Here is a 24,609-nt window from a genome sequence, read left to right as displayed (position 1 = left end):
TTGCTTGATGTACAGCTTAAGTTGTTCAGCAGTCTCCCTTCTGCTATTTTAGGCTTCATATTGCACCACACATTTTCAATGGGAGACAGGTCTGGACTACAGGCAGGCCAGTCTAGTACTCGCACTCTTTTACTACGAAGCCACGCTGTTGTAACACGTGGCTTGGCATTGTCTTGATGAAATAAGCAGGGGCGTCCATGAAAAAGACCTTCCTTGGATGGCAACATATGTTGCTCCAAAAGCTGTATGTACCTTTCAGCATTAATGGTGTCTTCACAGATGTGTAAGTTACCCATGCCTTGGGCACTAATACACCCCCATACCATCACAGATGCTGGCTTTTACACTTTGCGCCTATAACAGTCCGGATGGTTCTTTTCCTCTTTGGTCCGGAGGACACAACGTCCACAGTTTCCAAAAACAATTTGAAATGTGGACTCGTCAGACCACAGAACACTTTTCCACTTTGCATCAGTCCATCTTAGATGAGCTCGGGCCCAGCGAAGCGTTTCTGGGTGTTGTTAATAAATGGCTTTGGCTTTGCATAGTAGAGTTTTAACTTGCACTTACAGATGTAGCGAGTAGCGACCAACTGTAGTTACTGACAGTGGGTTTCTGAAGTGTTCCTGAGCCCATGTGGTGATATCCTTTACACACTGATGTCGCTTGTTGATGCAGTACAGCCTGAGAGATCAAAGGTCACGGGCTTAGGTTCTTACGTGCAGTGATTTCTCCAGATTCTCTGAAACCTTTGATAATATTACGGACCGTAGATGGTGAAATCCCTAAATTCCTTGCAACAGCTGGTTGAGAAATGTTGTTCTTAAACAATTTGCTCAGGCATTTGTTGACAAAGTGGTGACCCTCGCCCCATCCTTTTTTGTGAATCACTGAGCATTTCATGGAAGCTGCTTTTATACCAAATCATGGCACACACCTGTTCCCAATTAGCCTGTTCACCTGTGGGATGAGCATTCCTCAACTTTTTCAGTCTTTTTTGCCACTTGTGCCAGCTTTTTTGAAACATGTTGCAGGCATCAAATTCCAAATGAGCTAATATTTGCAAAAAATAACAACGTTTCTCAGTGTGAACATTAAATATCTTGTCTTTGCAGTCTATTCAATTGAATATAAGTTGAAAAGGATTTGCCAATCATTGTATTCTCTTTTTATTTACCGTTTACACAACGTGACAACTTCACTGCTTTTGGGTTTTGTACATATATACACAAAAATCTAGTTTTCAGAGACAAAAAGTGACTTTACTTTTGTCCAAAATGATGCGTCCCTAGTTTGTTGTCCAAGGAGGGACCAGTGTTGAACCAGAGGGGCACTATAAAACATGGCAGCGAATTAATATAAACGTAATTTACTTTAAATTAGATGAACATGAAATGAACGAAACTCCGGGATACAATGATGAGGTTTTTCCTACTCGTGGTGGCCAGGGACATGTACAGTATGTGTATATGTATGTTTGTACAGTGAATGTATATGTACATGTATGTGTGTACAGTGAATGTGCGTGTGGATGTATGTACTTTGAGTGTGTATGTAGGAGCGTAGGTACCTATGTGTGCCTGTGTGTATGAATTTATGTATGAATAATTGTGTGTACGTGAGTATATACTGCATGTGTATTTGTATGTACAATATATTTGACTCCCAGTATGTGTGGGAGCCAGAGTACTGCCCCAGCCACCCAGACAGCCCAACCCAAAACAGCAGGTGTGGCAGCCCCAGAACCGGGCCCAACGTGCCGCCCGGAAGAGCCAGCAGCAGGCCGTAGACAGACGTGCCCGGCAGAGGACAAGGCACGGGGGAAGCAGGGGACAGCCAGCCCCCAAGCCAGCGAGAGACCACACCCCACCCGGGCAGAAAGGCGGGATGCCCCGCCCCGAAGGGACCAGAAACTCCCCGCAACCAGACGGTAAGACCGCCCCCGCCCCACCAGCAACCTGGCCCCCACGAGCCCAATGAAATTCTAAAAGTGTAAAAAAAGTCATACATTGTTTTTTAATTTTGTTTTAATTCCAACACTTAAATCTTTGGATCAACTTTAGATCTCTCCGTCAATTATTTTTATTTGATTTATTTGTTCATGTTTTTTGTATGTTTAATGCCCTTTTTGTCATTAAAATATATATATATATATTTATAAATAAAAACATTTTTTAAATTTGAATTTTTGATATGAAGTAACTGGAGCCTAAGTTTTGTCAATAATTTATAACGACATTGATTTGGATTCATTATTATTTTTGACACAGTGGTAGTTCAAACAAAATCACTTTAAAATCCTCACAAAAATTTTCAAAATGCGTCTTACATTTTTTTGTTTTTTTGTTTTTTCAACTTCAAATCCATCCGCCGATTTTTTTCTTTTTGTTGTTTGTTCTATGCCCTTTTTGTCATTAAAAACTTTCGTTTTTTTTATGGCAAACACAATGATTATTTCAAAGAGGAATATTTAATGTGAAGTAATTGGAGCCTTCAATGGGTCAATAACTCATAACATTTGATTTTTTTTTTTTTTGGAGCAAAGACAAAAAAAAAACAGTCTCCATGGCAGCTTTCTTAAGTTAAAGTTAAAGTACCAACGATTGTCACACACACACTAGGTGTGGTGAAATTTGTCCTCCGCATTTGACCCATCCCCTTAATCACCCCCTGGGAGGTGAGGGGAGCAGTGGGTAGGAGCAGTGGCCGCGCCCGAAAATCATTTTTGGTGATTTAACCCCCAATTCCAACCCTTGATGCTGAGTCACAAGCAGGGAGGTAATGGCTCACATTTTTATAGTCTTTGGTATGACTCGGCCGGGGTTTGAACTCACAACATACCGATTTCAGGGCGGACACTCTAACCACTAGGCCACTGAGTAGGTCTATGATTAGAGTCAAAAGACGGTACTGATAGGGACTGTATACAGACCCCCTAATCAGAGTGATTTCTGTGGTGCTCTCGAGGAGTGCTTAGCTGAGGTAGAAAACGTGGAGACAATTATAACTGGAGATCTGAACACAGATATTCAACGCAGAGATGCGCCTGTCTTCAAATCTTACAGCAAGCTTTGTAATCTGCACGATCTCACCCAGCTAATAACACTACCCACAAGTGCATCTCTATCCTCCTTCAAAACCGCACTAAAAGAACACCTCCAGGCAATTACAACCCTAGACTAACACCCTCCCCCCACCACATCCCACCTCTCCGGATTGTAAATAATCAAATGTAAATAATCAAAGGTATATACTTGTTCTTATGCTTTCTGAGCTCACTATGTTCACTGCTCGCTGTACATATCCTACGTAGTCAGACCTACATTGTTACAATGTCCATTTCTCAGATGATATAATTGTTGATGACTGAAGTGCTGATAGCAACCAAAGCTAACCCCATCCCCGCCCCAACCGCCTCCGCATCCCACCCCCCGGATTGTAAATAATGTAAATAATTCAATGTATATACTCTGATGATTAACTTGTGTGATGACTGTATTATGCTGATAGTATATATTTATACCATGAATTGATTAACGTGGACCCCGGCTTAAACAAGTTGAAAAACGTATTCGGGTGTTACCATTTAGTGGTCAATTGTACGGAATATGTACTGTACTGTGCAATCTACTAATACAAGTTCAAATCAATCAATCAATCAACCAATCAATCAATCAATCAATCAATCAACATTTTCTTGTTAAATTTCACCTGAATGCACTTTTTTCCCAATTTATGTTTTCTTTCATAGTATTTTTCGATGTAAAAAAGAGCTGCTTTGGACGCCCTTATAGAGAAATAAACGGATGTGCTTGATGACTTAGTCCATAGACCGGAAAAAGAATCCCAGTGACTTTGTCTCCGCCTCCACGCGACTCAAATACCAGCTCTCATCACAGCATTATTGCTCTGCACTCTGGTGTCCAGTTGTTGTTTGTTTTATGCCCTTTTTGTCATAGAAAACTTTGTCTTTTTATGGCAAACACAAAAATATTTGATGTGAAGTAATTGGAGCCTTCATAACAACATTGATTTTGATTCCTTATTATTATTTTTTGAGCAATGACAGTTTTAAAGACAAAAAAACATGTCAGCTTTCTGTGATTAGTCATCATTTTCTTGTTAAATTTCACCTTTTTTTCCACTTTATGTTTTCTTTCATAGTATTTTTCCGATGTAAAAAAGAGCTGCTTTGGACGCCCTAAAAGAGAAATAAATGAATGTGCTTGACATAGTCCTCAGGTGACTAGACCGGAAAAAGGATCCCAGTGGCTTTGTCTCCGCCTCCATGCCACTCAAATACCAGCGCAGAAGCAAAGCTCGCTGTGCTCTAATCACAGCATTATTGCTCTGCACTCTGGTGTCCAGTTGTTGTTGGGACGCAATGGCAGGTGAGTGCAGCCTCTCTCCATGATCCACGCGCGCCGACATCACTCACTTTCAGCTGCTTGACAGATGAAAGCTTTCAGCGGGACTTCCTGGAGGCGCACAACGCATACAGGGCCAAGCACGGCTCTCCGCCCATGGCCCTCAGCCAGGAGGTGAGCGCGGCGGCCCAGACGTGGGCGGATCGCCTGCTAGCTTCAGGCGCCATGCAGCACAGCAACACCGCGTACGGAGAAAATCTTTACGCCAAGTGGAGCTCGGCCACCATTGAACCGACAGGTAAATATTTCACTAGTCGACTTCATGTGGGGCCGGACCCCCCTATGACCACCATGCTTTATCAGTATCATGCATGCTTCAAACCCCTCTCATTTTTGTTTTGTAGATTAAAGTATTTTATATCGTGTTATATTAGGTTAATGTTGCTGAACTATTATTATTTATCGAGTTGATTTCATTTCATGTTCAGTATCATATGGTTCGGTTTGGTCCAAAAATGTTTTAGTTTGAATTTTTTTTATTTTTTTTTCACTATTTCAGGCAAATAATGAAATCAAAGCAATTCTGTTACAGACTAAAATACAATATTGATAAAGTCATTCTTTGTTGGAAGTTCATCTAAATGTCTTCATGTTATGAAGGATACAATGTTTTTTTTGTTCCTTTTTAAACAAAAAAATTAATATACCTTTATTTATAAAGTTCACATTTACAAACATTCGAAAACATGAAATGATTACAAGGACAATACCAAAACGGTACAATACAGCGCCAGGGGTTTGTTATTTCAATAAAGTAATTACAATGGAATGTAAAACACGCACACACACACACATGCACACGTATATGTATGTATGTATGTATATGTATATATATACATACATACATATGTATGTATGTATGTATATATGTATGTATATACATATATGTGTATGTATATAAACATACATATGTATGTATATAAACATACATATGTATGTATATATACATATATATGTATGTATATACATATATGTGTATGTATATAAACATACATATGTATGTATATAAACATACATATGTATGTATATATACATATATATGTATGTATATATACATACATTTGTATGTATATATACATATATATGTATATATATACATATATATGTATGTATATACATATATGTGTATGTATATAAACATACATATGTATGTATATATTTATACATATATATGTATTTATATATACATACATACATATGTATGTATATACACATACATATGTATGTATATCTACATACATACATATGTATACATATATACATACATATATGTATGTATATATACACATATATATGTGTGTGTATATATACATATATGTATGTATATATACACATATATATGTGTGTGTATATATACATACATATGTATGTATATAGAAAATGAATGGATGGATGGATGTATATATATATGTATATATACTGTATATGTATACATATATATACATATGTATACATATATATGTATATATATGTGTATATATATTTATATATTGTCAAGACTTGGACTATGGCGTGGTTTGTTCTCCCGTAGTGCAAATGAACATTTGGACCAGACATGGCGTGAAGGTGAAGACATATTTAATTTTACTATAACAAAAAGAACAAACTAAAGGTGCGCACAAGGCGGAAGTACAAACTTGACAAATGAAACCAATACTTGCACGTGGGCAAAAAACTAAGGACATGAACAAAAGTCGCTAACTGTGGCATGAATAAAAAAAAACTTACTTGGACAGGGCATGAAGTACGCAGAGGTAAACAGAGTGTGACAGGGGTATGAATCCGGGTGTCGCCAGCAAGACAAACTGAAAACAATGAACTTAAATACTACAGACACGATTAACGAAAACAGGTGCGTGACTCAAAACATGAAACAGGTGCGTGACGTGACAGGTGAAAACTAATGGGTTGCTATGGTGACAAACAAGAGTGCACAATGAGTCCAAAAACAAAACCGAACATGACTAAAACAAAACATGATCACACAGACATGACATATATGTATACATATATATGTATATGTATGTGTGTATATATATATATATATATATATATATATATATATATATATATATATATATATATATATATATGTATGTATGTATACATATATATACATATGTATATATGTATACATATATATATATATATATATATATATATATATATATATATATATATATATATATATATATATATATATATATATATACATATATATGTATATATATGTTTATATGTATATATGTATATATATATGTATGTGTATATATATATATATATATATATATATATATATACACACATACATATACATATATATGTATACATATATGTCATGTCTGTGTGATCATGTTTTGTTTTAGTCATGTTCGGTTTTGTTTTTGGACTCATTGTGCACTCTTGTTTGTCACCATAGCAACCCATTAGTTTTCCGGTACCAAAATATTGGTATGGAAACAACCCTAGTAGCCTCAAACATTTATATCCATTTATTCCTCACTGTTATAAGCGACCCTCTGAGGGCAGCCATGATTGCCATGTGGCCCTCAGTGAAAAGCACTTTGCCATTAAAGAATGTCATTGTGTGTCTTGTCTCTAGGAAAAGAAGCTGTAGATTCCTGGTACAGTGAAGTCAACAACTACAACTGGAGCAGACCAGGGTTTAGTAGCGGCACGGGTAAGGAGTTGCATATTTGAACAATTCCACAGAAATGCATGGGGAAAAGTACAAAGTCAACATGTTTTGTTGGTAATATTCTATTACTGAGGTGATTCGTCCAAAAGCTGCAGTGTTTCCACCTGATTGCGTTTCTTCTTCACAGGTCATTTTACTCAGGTTGTGTGGAAAGAAAGCGTCCACCTGGGAGTCGGCCTGGCAACTGATGGCCACAAGGTCTTTGTGGTTGGCCAATACCGACCAGCTGGCAACATGAACGGGCAGCGACACTTCATGGCAAATGTCCTCCCGCCAGGTCAGTAATATTACCTTTTTCATTGATGAATAAATATTTCTTTACAGAACATTAGGTCTGAGAATAGCCATGATATTGTTTATGTCACGACTTAGTCACTGGTTGCACCCCAGATGCAGAGACGCGAGGCAAGGTAGAACAAAAAGTGCGGTTCTTTCTTCAATATCAATCAATCAATCAAAGTTTATTTATATAGCCCTTAATCACAAGTGTCTCAAAGGGCTGCACAAGCCACAACCACATCCTCGGCTCAGATCCCACATCAAGGCAAGAAAAAACTCAACCCAATGGGCACAATGAGAAACCTCGGAGGGGACCGCTGCTGTGGGGGGGTCGGTGCAATGGATGTCGAGTGGATCTAGTTAATAATGTGAGGGTCCAGTCCATAGTGGGGCCAGCAGGGGTCATCTTGAATGGAGACAAGTCAGCAGCGCAGAGACGTCCCCAACTGATGCACAGAGGAGTGGTCAGACCCCGGGTCCCGACTTTGAACAGCTAGCTCTTCATCTCTGGTCACCTGATAACCTCTCCACGCAGGAGAGGAGGGCAGAGCGGAGAAGAAAAGAGACGCCAGATCAACTGGTTAGAGTTGGATAATAATATTCCAAACAAAAGGCGATGGGGAAAAAGTGCACACCATAAAAATACAGTGAGCTTCCAGCAGTTGGCGAGGGGACGGCCAGGACACTCTGGGAATTGTTTGTCCACAGAAGATAAAGACTCAACCTCTGGAGAAAAGATGAAACAAAAATAGAGATGAGTGTAAAAACAATTCACTATTGACCTGTGGAAGAATCGTGGAAGCGATTTATGGGACGGGAAAAGCTGCCTTAGCCCTGCTTAAATAGCCCAGCGACAAATTAGGATCAGGTGAGTCCAATTAGGCCGTCCCCCACCGAGAAAGGAAGCATGGAGGAATAGAAACAACAGCAGGGACAAAATACTGGGGAAGGCAGGAGAGCACCGTACTCTTCCAGGTCGACAAAGTACTGAAGATCCCTGCCCCTTCTCCTCACGCTTGAAAAGGTCTTGACGGTAAATGCAGCAATAAGCCTGGGTGGCGGGAGAAGAACTTCAGAGCTCACGAGGCTTTGCGGCAACGGACTTGAGAAGGGGATGTATCCTGGGGCAATCTGGAAGACGTAAAGGTAAGTGGGTTTGATGACTCTCAATGGGATAAGGACCTATTAATCTTTGCTGAAGCATTTTAGATTCCACATGAAGACAACCACATCTTTTGGTCAGGCTTGTATTCCGGTGCTGTGCTTCGGTGGCGTTAGGCAAGGCACTGGTTGCGTGACAGAGCAGCCTGAGTGTTACACCGTGTTTGGCGTGCATGGCGCAGGTGGACAGCCACAGATGGAGCGGCAACTTCCGTCTCCAGTGAAGGAAAGGCGGGCGGTAGGTATCCATAGGCAGAGTGAGACGGTGACATTCCAGCGGCCGCGCTGACCGGGGTATTATGGCCGTAACCAATCCATGGTAGGTTGATAGCCCAGCAGACTGTCTGCTGGTGGCAAACGCAGCTAATTGCGCCCTCCAGATCCTGATTTGCCCGGTCAGTCTGATCATAGGTCTGTGGGTGGAAGCCCGAGGAGAGGTTTTGCGATGCCCCCAGAAACCTACATAATGCCTTCCAGACTGTTGTGGTCAGAGATTAATGCGGCAATCATATGGTCTGTGTGGAGGTAATGACAAAGCTTAGACGATAGGCTTAATGCTATAGATAATTCTATGTTGGTTGGAGCTGTGCTGTTAGATTTTAGTGCTGCTTTTGACGTGATTGACCACTCTCTTTTAATTGAGAAACTTAAATGTTATGGTTTAATACTTTGGCTTTAATGTGGGTACATAGTTAATTGTCCTCAAGATCACAACAGGTGTATCTTAATGGCAGCTTGTCTAATAGCAGAAGTTTGGATTGTGGTGTTCCACAGGGAAGTTGCCTGGGACCTTTACTTTTTTCTATATTCACCAATGATTTACCTTGGGCTACCGGGCGAGCCAAATTGGTTCTTTATGCTTATGATGCAACCTTATATCATGCTGCACCATCATGCAGTGTACTTAAAGGGGAACATTATCACCAGACCTATGTAAGCGTCAATATATACCTTGATGTTGCAGAAAAAAGACCATATATTTTTTTAACCGATTTCCGAACTCTAAATGGGTGAATTTTGGCGAATTAAACGCCTTTCTATTATTCGCTCTCGGAGCGATGACGTCACAACGTGACGTCACATCGGGAAGCAATCCGCCATTTTCTCAAACACATTACAAACACCGAGTCAAATCAGCTCTGTTATTTTCCGTTTTTTCGACTGTTGTCCGTACCTTGGAGACATCATGCCTCGTCGGTGTGTTGTCGGAGGGTGTAACAACACGAACAGGGACGGATTCAAGTTGCACCAGTGGCCCAAAGATGCGAAAGTGGCAAGAAACTGGACGTTTGTTCCTCACATTTTACCGACGAAAGCTATTCTACGACAGAGATGGCAAGAATGTGTGGATATCCTGCGACACTCAAAGCAGATGCATTTCCAACGATAAAGTCAAAGAAATCTGCCGCCAGACCCCCATTAAATCTGCCGGAGTGTGTGAGCAATTCAGGGACAAAGGACCTCGGTAGCACGGCGAGCAATGGCGGCAGTTTGTTCCCGCAGACGAGCGAGCTAAACCCCCTGGATGTCTTGGCTAACACCGTCCCTTATGCCACCGAAGATGATCAAGAGAAGAATATCGACCCTAGCTTCCCTGGCCTGCTGACATCAACTCCAAAACTGGAAAGATCAGCTTTCAGGAAAAGAGAGCGGATGAGGGTATGTCTACAGAATATATTAATTGATGAAAATTGGGCTGTCTGCACTCTCAAAGTGCATGTTGTTGCCAAATGTATTTCATATGCTGTAAACCTAGTTCATAGTTGTTAGTTTCCTTTAATGCCAAACAAACACATACCAATCGTTGGTTAGAAGGCGATCGCCGAATTCGTCCTCGCTTTCTCCCGTGTCGCTGGCTGTCGTGTTGTTTTCGTCGGTTTCGCTTGCATACGGTTCAAACCGATATGGCTCAATAGCTTCAGTTACTTCTTCAATTTCGTTTTCGCTACCTGCCTCCACACTACAACCATCCGTTTCAATACATGCGTAATCTGTTGAATCGCTTAAGCCGCTGAAATCCGAGTCTGAATCAGAGCTAATGTCGCTATAGCGTGCTGTTCTATGCGCCATGTTTGTTTGTGCTGGCATCACTATGTGACGTCACAGGAAAATGGACGGGTGTATATAACGATGGTTAAAATCAGGCACTTTGAAGCTTTTTTTAGGGATATTGCGTGATGGGTAAAATTTTGAAAAAAACTTCGAAAAATAAAATAAGCCACTGGGAACTGATTTTTAATGGTTTTAACCCTTCTGAAATTGTGATAATGTTCCCTTTTAATGTAGTATTGAGTGAGGAACTAAAAGCTGTGCATGACTGGACAGTATGTAACAGACTTGTCCTTAACATCTCCAAAACAAAAAGTATTGTATTGGGGACTAGGCAAGGGTTATCTTGTGACCCAAAGTTGGATCTGAGGATTGGTATTTCAACAGTTCACAGGTCAGAAGTGCCAAGCTCCTTGGAGTGATGCTGGACTGCACTCTATCCTGGTCAAATCATATCAGTGATATAGTTACAACGATGGGAAGGGCTGTTGGTATTTCCAGGAAATGCACTGCTTTTGTTGATCCACCTCTTCTTTGTCAGATTGTTAAGAGTTTAGTCTTGACTATTGTTCTACAGTCTGGGCGTCTGCTGCAAGTGGTGAGATCAGCAAGCTCCAGATTGTCCAGAATAGAGCAGCAAGGCTGGGCCTGGGTTGTTCACTAAGAACCAATGTGAACCAAATGCATGCTTCTCTTTCCTGGCTAACAGTGCAGAACAGGTTGTCAGCTAATACTCTAATATTGTTCAAATCAGTAACCGGTAGTAAAACTCCTGATTTTCTCATGGCCCAAATAGTTCACAGTAGCACTATACATAATCATAATACCAGGGCGTCTAGTGAGGGGCATTTTGTACTCCCTCGTCCCAGGAAGAATGCTATGCGGAAATCTTTTGTTTATAGATCTGTATTGCTCTGGAATAACCTGCCTCAAATTCTCACCGGCATTGAAAGTAAACAGGTTTTTAAAAAGAAACTAATATTTTATCTGAGTCCTTAAATTAGTTTGCTTGTTGATTGATGATTTTGTTTGGTTTTATATTGTGTAGTTATATTTATATGGTAATTAGTAATCTGTGACTGTAAATTGTTTGCTTGTTTTCTTATTGATGCTTTTATTTATTTTTCTGTATTGTGTAGTTATAATTAGATGCTTTTACTTGTAATCGTATTGAGTTAGTGGACCCCAGGAAGACTAGTGGGTTGTTGTGGCAACCAGCTAATCTTGAATAAAAATAAAAATCAAAATCAGTCCTTGCTAAATGCATCCCGTAGGTCATGATCAGGGACAAGTCTATCACTTCCAGAATTTCACTACGGCATCGCGCTGATCGAGGGCATCCGGAGCTGAGACACACGCAGCAGATCGTTGCCTCCAGATTTTGTCTGTTGGTTTGTAAATGGTAGCCTGAGGATAGGCAGCCAGATGTCCCCCACAATGCTTTGTAGAGTTCCTTCCAGACATGTAAGGCTAGGCCCCAGTCGTAAACCACATCCACAGGAATGTCGTGCAGCCAGAACACATGCTGGATCAGGTCGACGGTGTTGGGCAGAGCGACAAATTTGACAGAATTACCATGAGATGGCGGAAGTCTTTTAATACAGTCCAAACCCATGTAAAAATGGTTAGGTTTCAGCTAGAAAAAAGGAGACCTTGGTGGAAGGTGTTGTGTATTATTTACCTAAGATAGCACAATATCCTTAAAATATTGTTTGCCAGCCCATTAAGGTCACAGAGTTTCTTAGACGTGTTATTCAGTTGAAAAAGAGACCTAATTATTCCTAGAGTTAGCTGTCAGTCACCGCTGTCTGAAAAATGACCTGTTGGGCCAAAAAGGCCCAGGAGTAGAGGGAGGAATGCAGAAATTCAAATTATGTGAGAGAATATAAACATCGCAATAAATTTAAGATGTTGCTCATGGTTGGAGATTGGGATCAAGGGTCAGAGGTCTCCCGACTCAAGAGTTTTGGGGCCCACGCTAGGGCTGGGCGATATGGCCTTTTATTAATATCTCGATATGTTTAGGCCATGTCACGATACACGAATATATCTCGATATTTTGCCTTAGCCTTGAATTAACACCTGATGCATATAATCACAGCAGTATGATGATTCTATGTGTCTACATTAAAACATTCTTGTTCATACTGCATTAATACATACTCATTTTAAACTTTCATGCAGAGAGGGAAATCACAACTAAGTCAATTGACCAAAAGTGTATTTATTAAACAGTTATCAAGCAGTGGCATAAACATTCATGTCATTTCCAAAACAGAAAGTGCAGGATTGTCAGAGACATTTTAAAACAAGCTATGAGTGCACTTTTGTGCATGATGTCACTAAGATGACATATCAAAACAACACCAAATTAAAGTGCACTTTTTGTACAGAACGCCACTACAATAGTAAAAACAAATAAAGTGCACTTTTGTGCATGATGTCACACAAGATATTTCAATAACTGTCAAATAAAAATGAGCTGCATAGTAGGAAATCAAATAGTGTATGTCCTTCGCTATGTGGTAGGTTCCTGCGGACGTTATCTCCTACTGTTGTTGATGACTTTTTTCATAGGGTGTTGATCTGGAAATTGTTGCTTCGGGTGGTACCGGCCGGAGATGTTGACATGCGGAGTTTCAAGCACTCCTCATTCTCTAGCGGGTGACTTTTCAAATGATGCTACAAATTAGTAGTGCCGCTACTTTTTGTAGCAACGCTTTTGCCACATACATATTACGGTTGTCTGTTCAACATCTTCCCGCTTGAAGCCAAACCACCGCCAGACGATGGACCCCCTGCTGTTTTTCTTGGGAATTAATTCTTCTTCCTTCATTTGTTACCAGATTCGCACCTTCTTTCTCTCATATTACCACTCACACCGCTCCGCTAGCATCACAGCTAACATTACCCATGCCGCTACCTGTCTGCTGCGGTTTCTGAACTGAATCGCAAGATGGATCACATCATGGAGAAGCTTGCTGAAAATGAAAATTGAATTGAAATTGAGAGAAGCCAGCATGGACAAATAGAACAGACAAGCCATTGTTTTTTGTCTGCTCGCGGAAAACAAACATCCTAATCTACGATTTGACTTCCTCGAATGGCCTTGACGCTGTGTTATCAGGAACAGGCTGTTCTGAAAAACATCCCCGAGGACACCTCAACGATGGACGCTTTTGACCTCCCCCCCCCCTCGACACCTGGAGTCGAACTTTTGCAGATCGGCCTCAGTTCATAAAAAAACATTACATCATAACACCCAAGGACAATTGGGCACACATGCACACAACCCCCCCTCTCTCCCACCCCACGCCTTCACCATCGCTTCTTTCTCGGGGTGATGGTCGGATGGCAGCGCGTCATGGCAGCGGTCGCCTTCCAGGGCCCCAACTACCCGCCCCTCTGTTGCGAGTTTGTCGTGATTAAATGTAACATGTCTATGTGTGCATTGCATGGAGTTTTTCCCCCACTCCAGACTAGGCCCCCTTAGGAGCCCAGTCTAGATTGTATTTTTTTACTCATCTTTTTCCCCAGCGTTACCTTTTTCTTATCTTTTACGGGGTGCCTTAAAATGGCGACCCATCAGCGTTCCTGCACTGTAACCCTGTACACAGTTTGTTTTGTCTAATCTTGAACGGGTTTGTGCCGATAGTTTCCAGGGAGTAGAGAGGAGGAGGATGCGATACAGTTCACAGCGTCCTGGCCAGAATGTGCTTTTACTAACAGAATGTGTTTTTCTCAGCAACATAGACTTTCGGAATGAGACTGAGCAAATAACAAAAGGACACTCGGGATGAATAAACCGCAGCCAGAACAGTACAATTGTAAAACATACTAAGATATACAGGTAAAAGCCAGTAAATTAGAATATTTTGAAAAACTTGATTTATTTCAGTAATTGCATTCAAAAGGTGTAACTTGTACATTATATTTATTCATTGCACACAGACTGATGCATTCAAATGTTTATTTCATTTCATTTTGATGATTTGAAGTGGCAACAAATGAAAATCCAAAATTCCGTGTGTCACAAAATTAGAATATTACTTAAGGCTAATACAAAAAAGGGATTTTTAGAAATGTTGGCCAACTGAAAAGTATGAAAATGAAAAATATGAGCATGTACAATACTCAATACTTGGTTGGAGCTCCTTTTGCCTCAATTACTGCGTTAATGCGGCGTGGCATGGAGTCGATGAGTTTCTGGCACTGCTCAGGTGTTATGAGAGCCCAGGTTGCTCTGATAGTGGCCTTCAACTCTTCTGCGTTTTTGGGTCTGGCATTCTGCATCTTCCTTTTCACAATACCCCACAGATTTTCTATGGGGCTAAGGTCAGGGGAGTTGGTGGGCCAATTTAGAACAGAAATACCATGGTCCGTAAACCAGGCACGGGTAGATTTTGCACTGTGTGCAGGCGCCAAGTCCTGTTGGAACTTGAAATCTCCATCTCCATAGAGCAGGTCAGCAGCAGGAAGCATGAAGTGCTCTAAAACTTGCTGGTAGACGGCTGCGTTGACCCTGGATCTCAGGAAACAGAGTGGACCGACACCAGCAGATGACATGGCACCCCAAACCATCACCCAACCATGCAAATTTTGCATTTCCTTTGGAAATCGAGGTCCCAGAGTCTGGAGGAAGACAGGAGAGGCACAGGATCCACGTTGCCTGAAGTCTAGTGTAAAGTTTCCACCATCAGTGATGGCGTGGCGCAGTGGAAGAGTGGCCGTGCGCGACCCGAGGGTCCCTGGTTCAATCCCCACCTAGTACCAACCTCGTCATGTCCGTTGTGTCCTGAGCAAGACACTTCACCCTTGCTCCTGATGGGTGCTGGTAGCGCCTTGCATGGCAGCTCCCTCCATCAGTGTGTGAATGTGTGTGTGAATGGGTAAATGTGGAAGTAGTGTCAAAGCGCTTTAAGTACCTTGAAGGTAGAAAAGCGCTATACAAGTACAACCCATTTATCATTTATTTATCATAACACCTGAGCAGTGCCAGGAACTCATCGACTCCATGCCACGCCGCATTAACGCAGTAATTGAGGCAAAAGGAGCTCCAACCAAGTATTGAGTATTGTACATGCTCATATTTTTCATTTTCATACTTTTCAGTTGGCCAACATTTCTAAAAATCCCTTTTTTGTATTAGCTTTAAGTAATATTCTAATTTTGTGACACACGGAATTTTGGATTTTCATTTGTTGCCACTTCAAATCATCAAAATTAAATGAAATAAACATTTGAATGCATCAGTCTGTGTGCAATGAATAAATATAATGTACAAGTTACACCTTTTGAATGCAATTACTGAAATAAATCAAGTTTTTCAAAATATTCTAATTTACTGGCTTTTACCTGTATAATGTTATATGATGGCATGTAAATGTTTTCCACATACTTGCCAACCCTCCCGGATTTTCCGGGAGACTCCCGAAATTCAGCGCCTCTCCCGAAAACCTCCCGGGACAAAATTTCTCCCGAAAATCTCCCGAAATTCAGGCGGAGCTGGAGGCCACGCCCCCTCCAGCGCCATGCGGACCTGAGTCCGCTTTCCCACATTATAAACAGCGTGCCTGCCCAATCACGTTATGAATGTAGAATGATCGAGGGCGAGTTCTTGGTTTCTTATGTGGGTTTATTGTTAGGCAGTTTCATTAACATCCTCCCAGCGCGGCAACAACACACAACAACAGCAGTCACGTTTTTGTCTACCGTAAAGCAGTTTGTCTGCCGTAAACAGCAATGTTGTGACACTCTTAAACAGGACAATACTGCCATCTACTGCATTTGATGAAAGCACTTTTGTGCGTGCCACACAGCAATGCATCATCAGAGAGGGTGTTCAGCATGGTTAGAAAATAGTGACAAAGGATAGAACAAGGATGGACAATTCAACCCTTAACTCAACAATGAGTAGATGAGTGTTATGTGTGTGTATATGTGTAAATAAATGAACACTGAAATTAAAGTATTTCTTTTATATATATATATATATATATATATATATATATATATATATATATATATATATATATATATATATATGTATATATATATATATATATATATGTATATATATATATATATATATGTATATGTATATATATATATATATATATATATATATATATATATATATATATATATATATATATATAATAAAAGAAATATATATAGCTAGAATTCACTGAAAGTCAAGTATTTGTTATATATATATATATATATATATATATATATATATATATATATATATATATATATATATATATATATATATATATATATGTAAAAATACTTGACTTGGTGAATTCTAACTCTAAATATACTCCTCCCCTCTTAACCACGCCCCCAACCACGCCCCGCCCCCACTCCCCCACCCCACCTCCCGAAATCGGAGGGCTCAAGGTTGGCAAGTATGGTTTTCCATCACTACCATTTTCACCCTGAATGGGAGAAATATTTGTTTTTCTTTATTCTCATTCAAAGCCTGTTTGTTGGATCCGCAATGCGACTGTGGCGTTGGCAAACGAAATCAAATCTGTAGCGGCAATTTAAAGTGGTACACGGGTGCTACGAGAGGAATTTCCCTGCAAAAACGCCTTCATGCGCCACAAAAGTGCGGGATTTGAAAGCGCAGCTCCGCCAAACCGAAGACCCAGGGTAAGGACACAGCTATTGCTTCCTATCGTGTCAGTCACGTCCTTGCTAAGCACAAGAAGCCACTCAAAGACACCGATGATGGGAAGGGAGCGGATAGCCTTTTGGACGACTTGAATAATTAAACACAGATCGTGAAAGCCATTAAAGAAGTGCACCTCTCCTGCAATACTTCTACAAGGTGATGTGAGGGAACGGCCGTGGATGTGGACGAGCAACTGAGGAAGAATGTTTGTGAGTATGTTAGTGCTCTTCCCGCAAATTCGAAGAGTCGACAGATATGGTGGTTTTGGCAGAGTTGTGTGTTTTCATCAGGATGTTTTTTGAAGACTTGAGCGCCAGGCAAAAGTTACTCACCATCCATTTCTACCGCTTATCCGAGGTTGGGTCGCGGGGGCAGCAGTCTAAGCAGGGAAGCCCAGACTTTCCTTTCCCCAGCCACTTCATCCAGCTCCTCCCGGGGGATCCCGAGGCGTTCCCAGGCAAGCCGGGAGACATGGTCTTCCCAACGTGTCCTGGGTCTTCCCCGTGGGCTCCCACCAGTCAGACGTGCCCTAAACACCTCACTAGGGAGGCGTTTGGGTGGCATCCTGACCAGATGCCCGAACCACCTCATCTGGCTTCTCTCCATGTGGAGGAGCAACGGCTTTACTTTGAGCTCCTCCTGGATGACCTTTCGGTCATAACTCAAAGCTCATGACCATAGGTGAGGATGGGAACGTAGATCGACCGGTAAATTTAGAGCTTTGCCTTCCGGCTCAGCTCCTTCTTCGCCACAACGGATCGATATAGGGTCCGCATTACTGAAGACGCTGTCACGGCCAGGGCGCATTGGAATGCGCCCTCATCCTTGCGCTCTTCTTGTCGCACCTCGGGACACGCCCACGGCCGCGCACTTCCAGGGACATTCCGCGCGCGTCTCCGCCCTGCAGCAGCCGCCAGCTGCAATCATTTACCGGCAATCACCACACCTGCCTGTAATGAAGGAGCTGCCTTCATAAGCCTGGACAACCTGGCATGCCGGCGCCGGAATATAATCATCTGTTGGCGTATAGTCAGCGATCATCTTGCTTGATGCAATCCTGCTCTCTCTGTCTGTTTTCCCTTCCGTGTTTCATTGACGTGTCATCCTACCGCAGAACTCTGTTCCCGTGTTTGACGTTGCTGTGTGTCTCGTCATTCCTTGTCGTCGTTCCCCTGCTTCTCGGACTGCCCCCTTGGATCTTGACCTCCCGCTTGGAAACGGATCTTGTCTCTTCGCTCCTGTCCTGGATCATCTGCCTGCCCAACGGACTGTCTTCCTGCCTTGTTCCCCCTCTCGCCCAACACAACACTAGGTAACACACACAGCTAATCACACACATAGCCACACACCACATACACTTTTGGATTTTGTCACACTCCATTTCCTTAGTTCGTATATTTAGTATTGTTTGATTATTATTAGGACTGTGAATCTTTGGGTGTCCCACGATTCGATTCAATATCGATTCTTGGGGTCACGATTCGATTCAAAATCGATTCTTGGGGTCACGATTCGATTCAATATTGATTTTTTTTCAATTCAACACAATTTTTTTATTCAAAAGCGATTTTTTTCCCAAATCAAAAGGATTCTCTATTCATTCAATACATATGATTTCAGCAGGATCTACCCCAGTCTGCTGACATGCAAGCAGAGTAGTAGATTTTTGTAAAAAGCTTTTATAATTGTAAAGGACAATGTTTTATCAACTGATTGCAATAATGTAAATTTGTTTTAACTATTAAATGAACCAAAAATATGACTTATTTTATCTTTGTGAAAATATTGGACACAGTGTGTTGTCAAGCTTATGAGATGCGAAGCAAGTGTAAGCCACTGTGACACTATTGTTCTTTTTATTTATTTTTTATAAATGTCTAATGATAATGTCAATGAGGGATTTTTAATCACTGCTATGTTGAAATTATAACTAATATTGATACTGTTGTTGATAATATTCATTTTTGTTTCACTACATTTGGTTTGTTCTGTGTGGTGTTTGTGTCTCCTCTCAATTGCTCTGTTTATTGCAGTAAGTGTTGCTGGGTCGGGTTTGGTTTTGGAATTTGATTGCATTGTTATGGTATTGCTGTGTATTGTTTTGTTGGATTGATTAATTAAAAAAAAAAAATAATAATAATAATTAAAAAAAATTTAAAACGAGAATCGATTCTGAATTGCACAACGTGAGAATCGCGATTCGAATTCGAATCAATTTTTTCCCACACCCCTAATTATTATATATATTTGGACTATATATATATATATATAATAAATTATTGAACATTACTACCCTCTGGTGTCAGTTGCCGTTATCTCCCTCTGTTAAACCATAACAGACACCGCACCGATCCACCTGTCGATCTCACAATCCACTCTTCCCTCGCTCGTGAACAAGACTCCGAGGTACTTGAAGTCCTCCACTTGGGGAAAGATCTCATCCCCAACCCGGAGATGGCACTCCACCCTTTTCCGGGCGAGAACCATGGACTTGGAGGTGCTGATTCCCATCCCAGTCGCTTCACACTCGGCTGCGAACCGATCCAGTGAGAGCTGAAGATCCTGGCCAAATGAAGCCATCAGAACCACATCATCTGCAAAAAGCAGAGACCTAATCCCGCAGCCAACAAACCGGATCCCCTCAACGCCCTGACTGCGCCGAGAAATTCTGTCCATAAAAGTTATGAACAGAATCGGTGACAAAGGGCAGCCTTGGCGGAGTCCAACCCTCACTGGAAACGGGTCCGACTTACTGCCGACCATGCACCGTCAAGAACCCTGCCAAGATTATAGAGCTAGTCCACAGTTTCACGACCAGGACGAACACCACATTGTTCCTCCTGCATCCGAGGTTCGACTATCCTGCCTAGCCTCCTCTCCAGTACACCTGAATAGACCTTACCGGGAAGGCTGAGGAGTGGGATCCCGATCTCTCACGATCCACTCTTCCCTCACTCGTGAACAAGACTCCAAAGTACTTGAACTCCTCCACATGGGGCAGGGTTTCTTCCCCAACCCGGAGATGGCTCCTCACCACTCTGCCATTAAAAGGACACAGCAGGGGTGAGAATATATTAAATGTAGAGCGGCAGGGTAACGGTGAAGCTGTAGTCCGTGACTATGTTTAAAAGCAAGTTACAGCAGAACTACAACGTCAAGGCAAAGGTGTGACACAGCTTGACTGCACATTAGGAGGAGAAAGTTCAAGCAAGTCAGTACAGTTCGAAAGGCGTTTTACTGGTTCTGCATCCATGGAGCCTGGAGACAGCTCTATGTGCTATCCGTTTGGTACAAGTATGACGTGCAAGCTTTGCTGTTGAGGGTGAGATTTGGAATTTGCACAATGACATTAAGATGTCATTTGCTCAACCTGGAGAGCATGTGACGTTCTGGAAACTGCTGGTGGAGGACAATCAATCAATCAATCAAAGTTTATTTACATAGCCCTAAATCACGAGTGTCTCAAAGGGCTGCACAAGCCACAACGACATCCTCGGCTCAGATCCCACATCAGGGCAAGAAAAAAACGCAACCCAATGGGATACAGTGAGAAACCTTGGAGGGGACCGCGGATGTGGGATGTACTTTGATTCTTTTTGATACTTTTCTAAATAAAGGGAACCACAAAAATGTCATTATTGTCTTTACTTTAACAAAAAATCTTAGGGTACATGAAACATGTTTATTATTGTAATTTACTCCTTAAATAAAATAGTGAACATACTAGACAACTTGTCTTTTAGTAGTAAGTCATACTTACCAAGCTTGAGACCTCCGATTTCGGGAGGTGGGGGGCGTGGGGGCGTGGTTAAGAGGGGAGGAGTATATTTACAGCTAGAATTCACCAAGTCAAATATTTCATATATATATATATATATATATATATATATATATATATATATATATATATATAAGAAATATTTGACGAAATACTAAGTCAAGTATTTCATGTATATATATATATATATATATATATATATATATATATATATATATATATATATATATATATATACATATATATATAAGAAATACTTGACGTAATACTAAGTCAAGTATTTCATATATATATATATATATATATATATATATATATATACATATATATATACATATATATATATAAGAAATACTTGACTTTCAGTGAATTCTAGCTATAAATATATATATGTTTTATTATATATATATATATATATATATATATATATACATAAGAAATACTTGACGAAATACTAAGTCAAGTATTTCATATATATATATATATATATATATATATATATATATATATATATATATAAGAAATACTTGACTTTCAGTGAATTCTAGCTATAAATATATATTTATTTTATTATATATATATATATATATATATATATATATATACATATATATATATATATATATATATATATATATATATATATATATAATAAATACTTGAATTTCAGTGTTCATTTATTTACACATATACACACACATAACACTCATCTACTCATTGTTGAGTTAAGGGTTGAATTGTCCATCCTTGTTCTATTCTCTGTCACTATTTTTCGAACCATGCTGAACACCCTCTCTGATGATGCATTGCTGTGTGGCACGCACAAAAGTGCTTTCATCAAATGCACTAGATGGCAGTATTGTCCTGTTTAAGAGTGTCACAACATTGCTGTTTACGGCAGACAAACTGCTTTATGGTAGACAAAAACGTGACTGCTGTTGTTGTGTGTTGTTACCGCACTGGGAGGACGTTAATGAATGTCCGCCTGAATTTCGGGAGATTTTCGGGAGAAAATTCTCCCGGAAAATCCGGGAGAGTTGGCAAGTATGTAGTAAGTAAACAAACAAAGACTCCTAATTAGTCTGCTGACATATGCAGTAACATATTGTGTCATTTATCATTCTATTATTTTGTCTACATTATGAGGGACAAGCGGTAGAAAATGTATTATTAATCCACTTGTTCATTTACTGTTAATATCTGCTTGCTTTCTCTTTTAACATGTTCTATCTACACTTCTGTTAAAATATAATAATCACTTATTCTTCTCTTGTTTGATACTTTACATTAGTTTTGGATGATACCACACATTTAGGTATCGATCCGATACCAAGTAGTCACAGGGTCATACATTGGTCATACTTTAAGTCCTCATGTGTCCAGGGACGTATTTCCTGAGTTTATGAATATAATATGAATTTAAAAAAAAGAAAAAAGATTTTGTGACGATGATAAATATCGATGTAATCATAGTAGTATCGACTAGATACGCTATTGTACTTGGTATCATTACAGTAAATGTCAGGTGTAGATCCACCCATGGCGTTTGTTTACATTGTGACGCCGGTGAGCTATTGTATCCTCCTATGGTGTGTAGTGAAGCATGTTTAGCTATTCCTCGTCCTCCAGTGATAATGATACATGTAAATAAAGTTTATTTGTCGCCATGGAGGCGAGGATTAGTGATGTAGAAGTAGCTAAAACACTGTGGATGGATGTTAGCTGCTAGCTAGCTAGCCATGTCTTAAAGCACCTCTTCCTGAGGGCGTTTCAGTGTTATAACTTCACCTTTATCTTTACTTTTTACACCAAAATACGTCCGTTCTCCCTTTTCTGTCTACACACTGTGTCTGCTTGTAAGTACTCTGTGTGTGTGCACTGCCGAACATGCTCCTCTGCTCGTAAAACCAGCAATGTCACCACCTGACGACGACGCGCCGTCATGCCTGTTAAAAAATAAAATAAAAAATATGGCGAACCGGTACTTTTCAAACAGAGTATAGTACCGTTCTTGATTCATTAGGACCGCGTACTACACTAATACCGGTATACCGTACAACCCTAGTGTAAATATTGTAACTTTTCCTCGATTCTGATTCTGAATAAAATCCAGAGCAATGTTTCTATAAAACCTCTTTGATCCAAGGTTCATTGTCCTGAATGGACTACCTCTCAAATAGACGTTCATATACTTGTATTTTCTTTGTGGATAGCAGCAGTAAAAAAATAAACAAAAACAAAACTATATATATATTTTTGAGATATATTTTTTTAATGAATAAAATTTTGTGATGTTGTGTTGCATTTTCCAGCTGAGGGAGGAGCGAGTGGAGATGACACTCCCTGCAACGTGAGTGGAGATGACACTCCCTGCAACTTGGCGTCAGGACAGCCAGCACAGACCTGCACACTGCAGTAGAAGACCTGGAGCAACTTTGTGTACGCCTGTGACAAGTGTGTCAAAGAAAAATAACTATTATTGACATTACACTATTTCCGCATAAGGCTAGCAGACAAAAAAGTAAAAAAAACCCAAAAAAAACACAGCTGCAATAGTCCTTTTATTACATAAATATTATAAATGAGCTTTAATCCACTAAACTACTTAAAACATGCTGTATTGCACCAGTACACAAATATGATTATTCAAATAACCATTCTTTGATTACTAAAATAAAATCGTCAGTTGTTAAACATGTCAAATTAATGACTATCGCGCAGTTACACCAAGTGGTCGCTTGGGAGCAGTGTTTCCATCTGAGGAAATCCCGGCTGGGACCGGAAACACATTTCTTCACTCAAAAAATACAATAAAAACATGAAAACATGTAAACTTTATCATACTCTTTTAAAGGTCAGATGATTATTCAAAAAAACTTTCTTTAATTACTAAAAATAAAATTGTCAGTAGTCAAATTAATGATTATCGCGCAGTTACACCAAGTGGTCGCTTGGGGGCAGTGTTTCCATCTGAGGAAATCCCGGCTGGGACTGGAAACACATTCCTTTTGCGCCGGCTTCTTTACTCAAAAAATACAAAAAAAACATTAAAACATGTAAACATTATCATACTCTTTTAATGGTCGGATGATTATCCAAAAAAACTTTCTTTAATTACTAAAAATAAAATTGTCAGTAGTCAAATGAAAGATTATCGCGCAGTTACACCAAGTGGTCGCTTGAGGGCAGTGTTTCCACCTGAGGAAATCCCGGCTGGGACCGGAAACACATTCCTTTTGCGCTAACTTCTTCACTCAAAAAACACAAAAAAACATTAAAACATGTGAACATTATCATACTCTTTTAATGGTCATATGATTACTCAAAAAAACTTTCTTTAATTACTAAAAATAAAATTGTCAGTAGTCAAATTAATGACTATCGCGCAGTTACACCAAGTGGTCGCTTGAGGGCAGTGTTTCCACTTGAGGAAATCCCGACTGGGACCGGAAACATTCCTTTAGCGCCGGCTTCTTCACTCAAAAAATACAAAAAAAACCCCATTAAAACATGTAAACATTATCATACTCTTTTA

General features: G+C 40.2%; 1 protein-coding gene across 2 annotated transcripts; it reads left to right on the top strand.

Annotated features, from left to right (window-relative positions):
* The first annotated feature begins 1,739 nt into the window (after positions 1-1,739).
* On the top strand, positions 1,740-23,863 carry LOC133619420 (Golgi-associated plant pathogenesis-related protein 1). 2 transcript variants are annotated; one of them, XM_061980423.1, is made up of 6 exons: positions 1,740-1,930; positions 4,236-4,391; positions 4,456-4,665; positions 7,030-7,107; positions 7,253-7,402; positions 23,387-23,863. In XM_061980423.1, the coding sequence occupies exons 2-6, from the start codon at positions 4,289-4,291 to the stop codon at positions 23,491-23,493; spliced, it is 648 nt and encodes a 215-aa protein (XP_061836407.1). In that variant the 5' UTR covers positions 1,740-1,930; positions 4,236-4,288; the 3' UTR covers positions 23,494-23,863. The 2 variants fall into 2 exon arrangements, with proteins under 2 accessions (XP_061836407.1, XP_061836408.1); XM_061980424.1 differs by lacking the exon at positions 23,387-23,863 and adding an exon at positions 18,411-21,021.
* The last annotated feature ends 746 nt before the right edge of the window (positions 23,864-24,609 follow it).

This window comes from Nerophis lumbriciformis, linkage group LG20 (genome assembly GCF_033978685.3).
Source record: "Nerophis lumbriciformis linkage group LG20, RoL_Nlum_v2.1, whole genome shotgun sequence".
NCBI classification, from domain to species: domain Eukaryota; kingdom Metazoa; phylum Chordata; class Actinopteri; order Syngnathiformes; family Syngnathidae; genus Nerophis; species Nerophis lumbriciformis.
The sequence above is the reverse complement of the archived record's forward strand: the minus strand, read 5'-3'. Positions and strand labels throughout refer to the sequence as shown.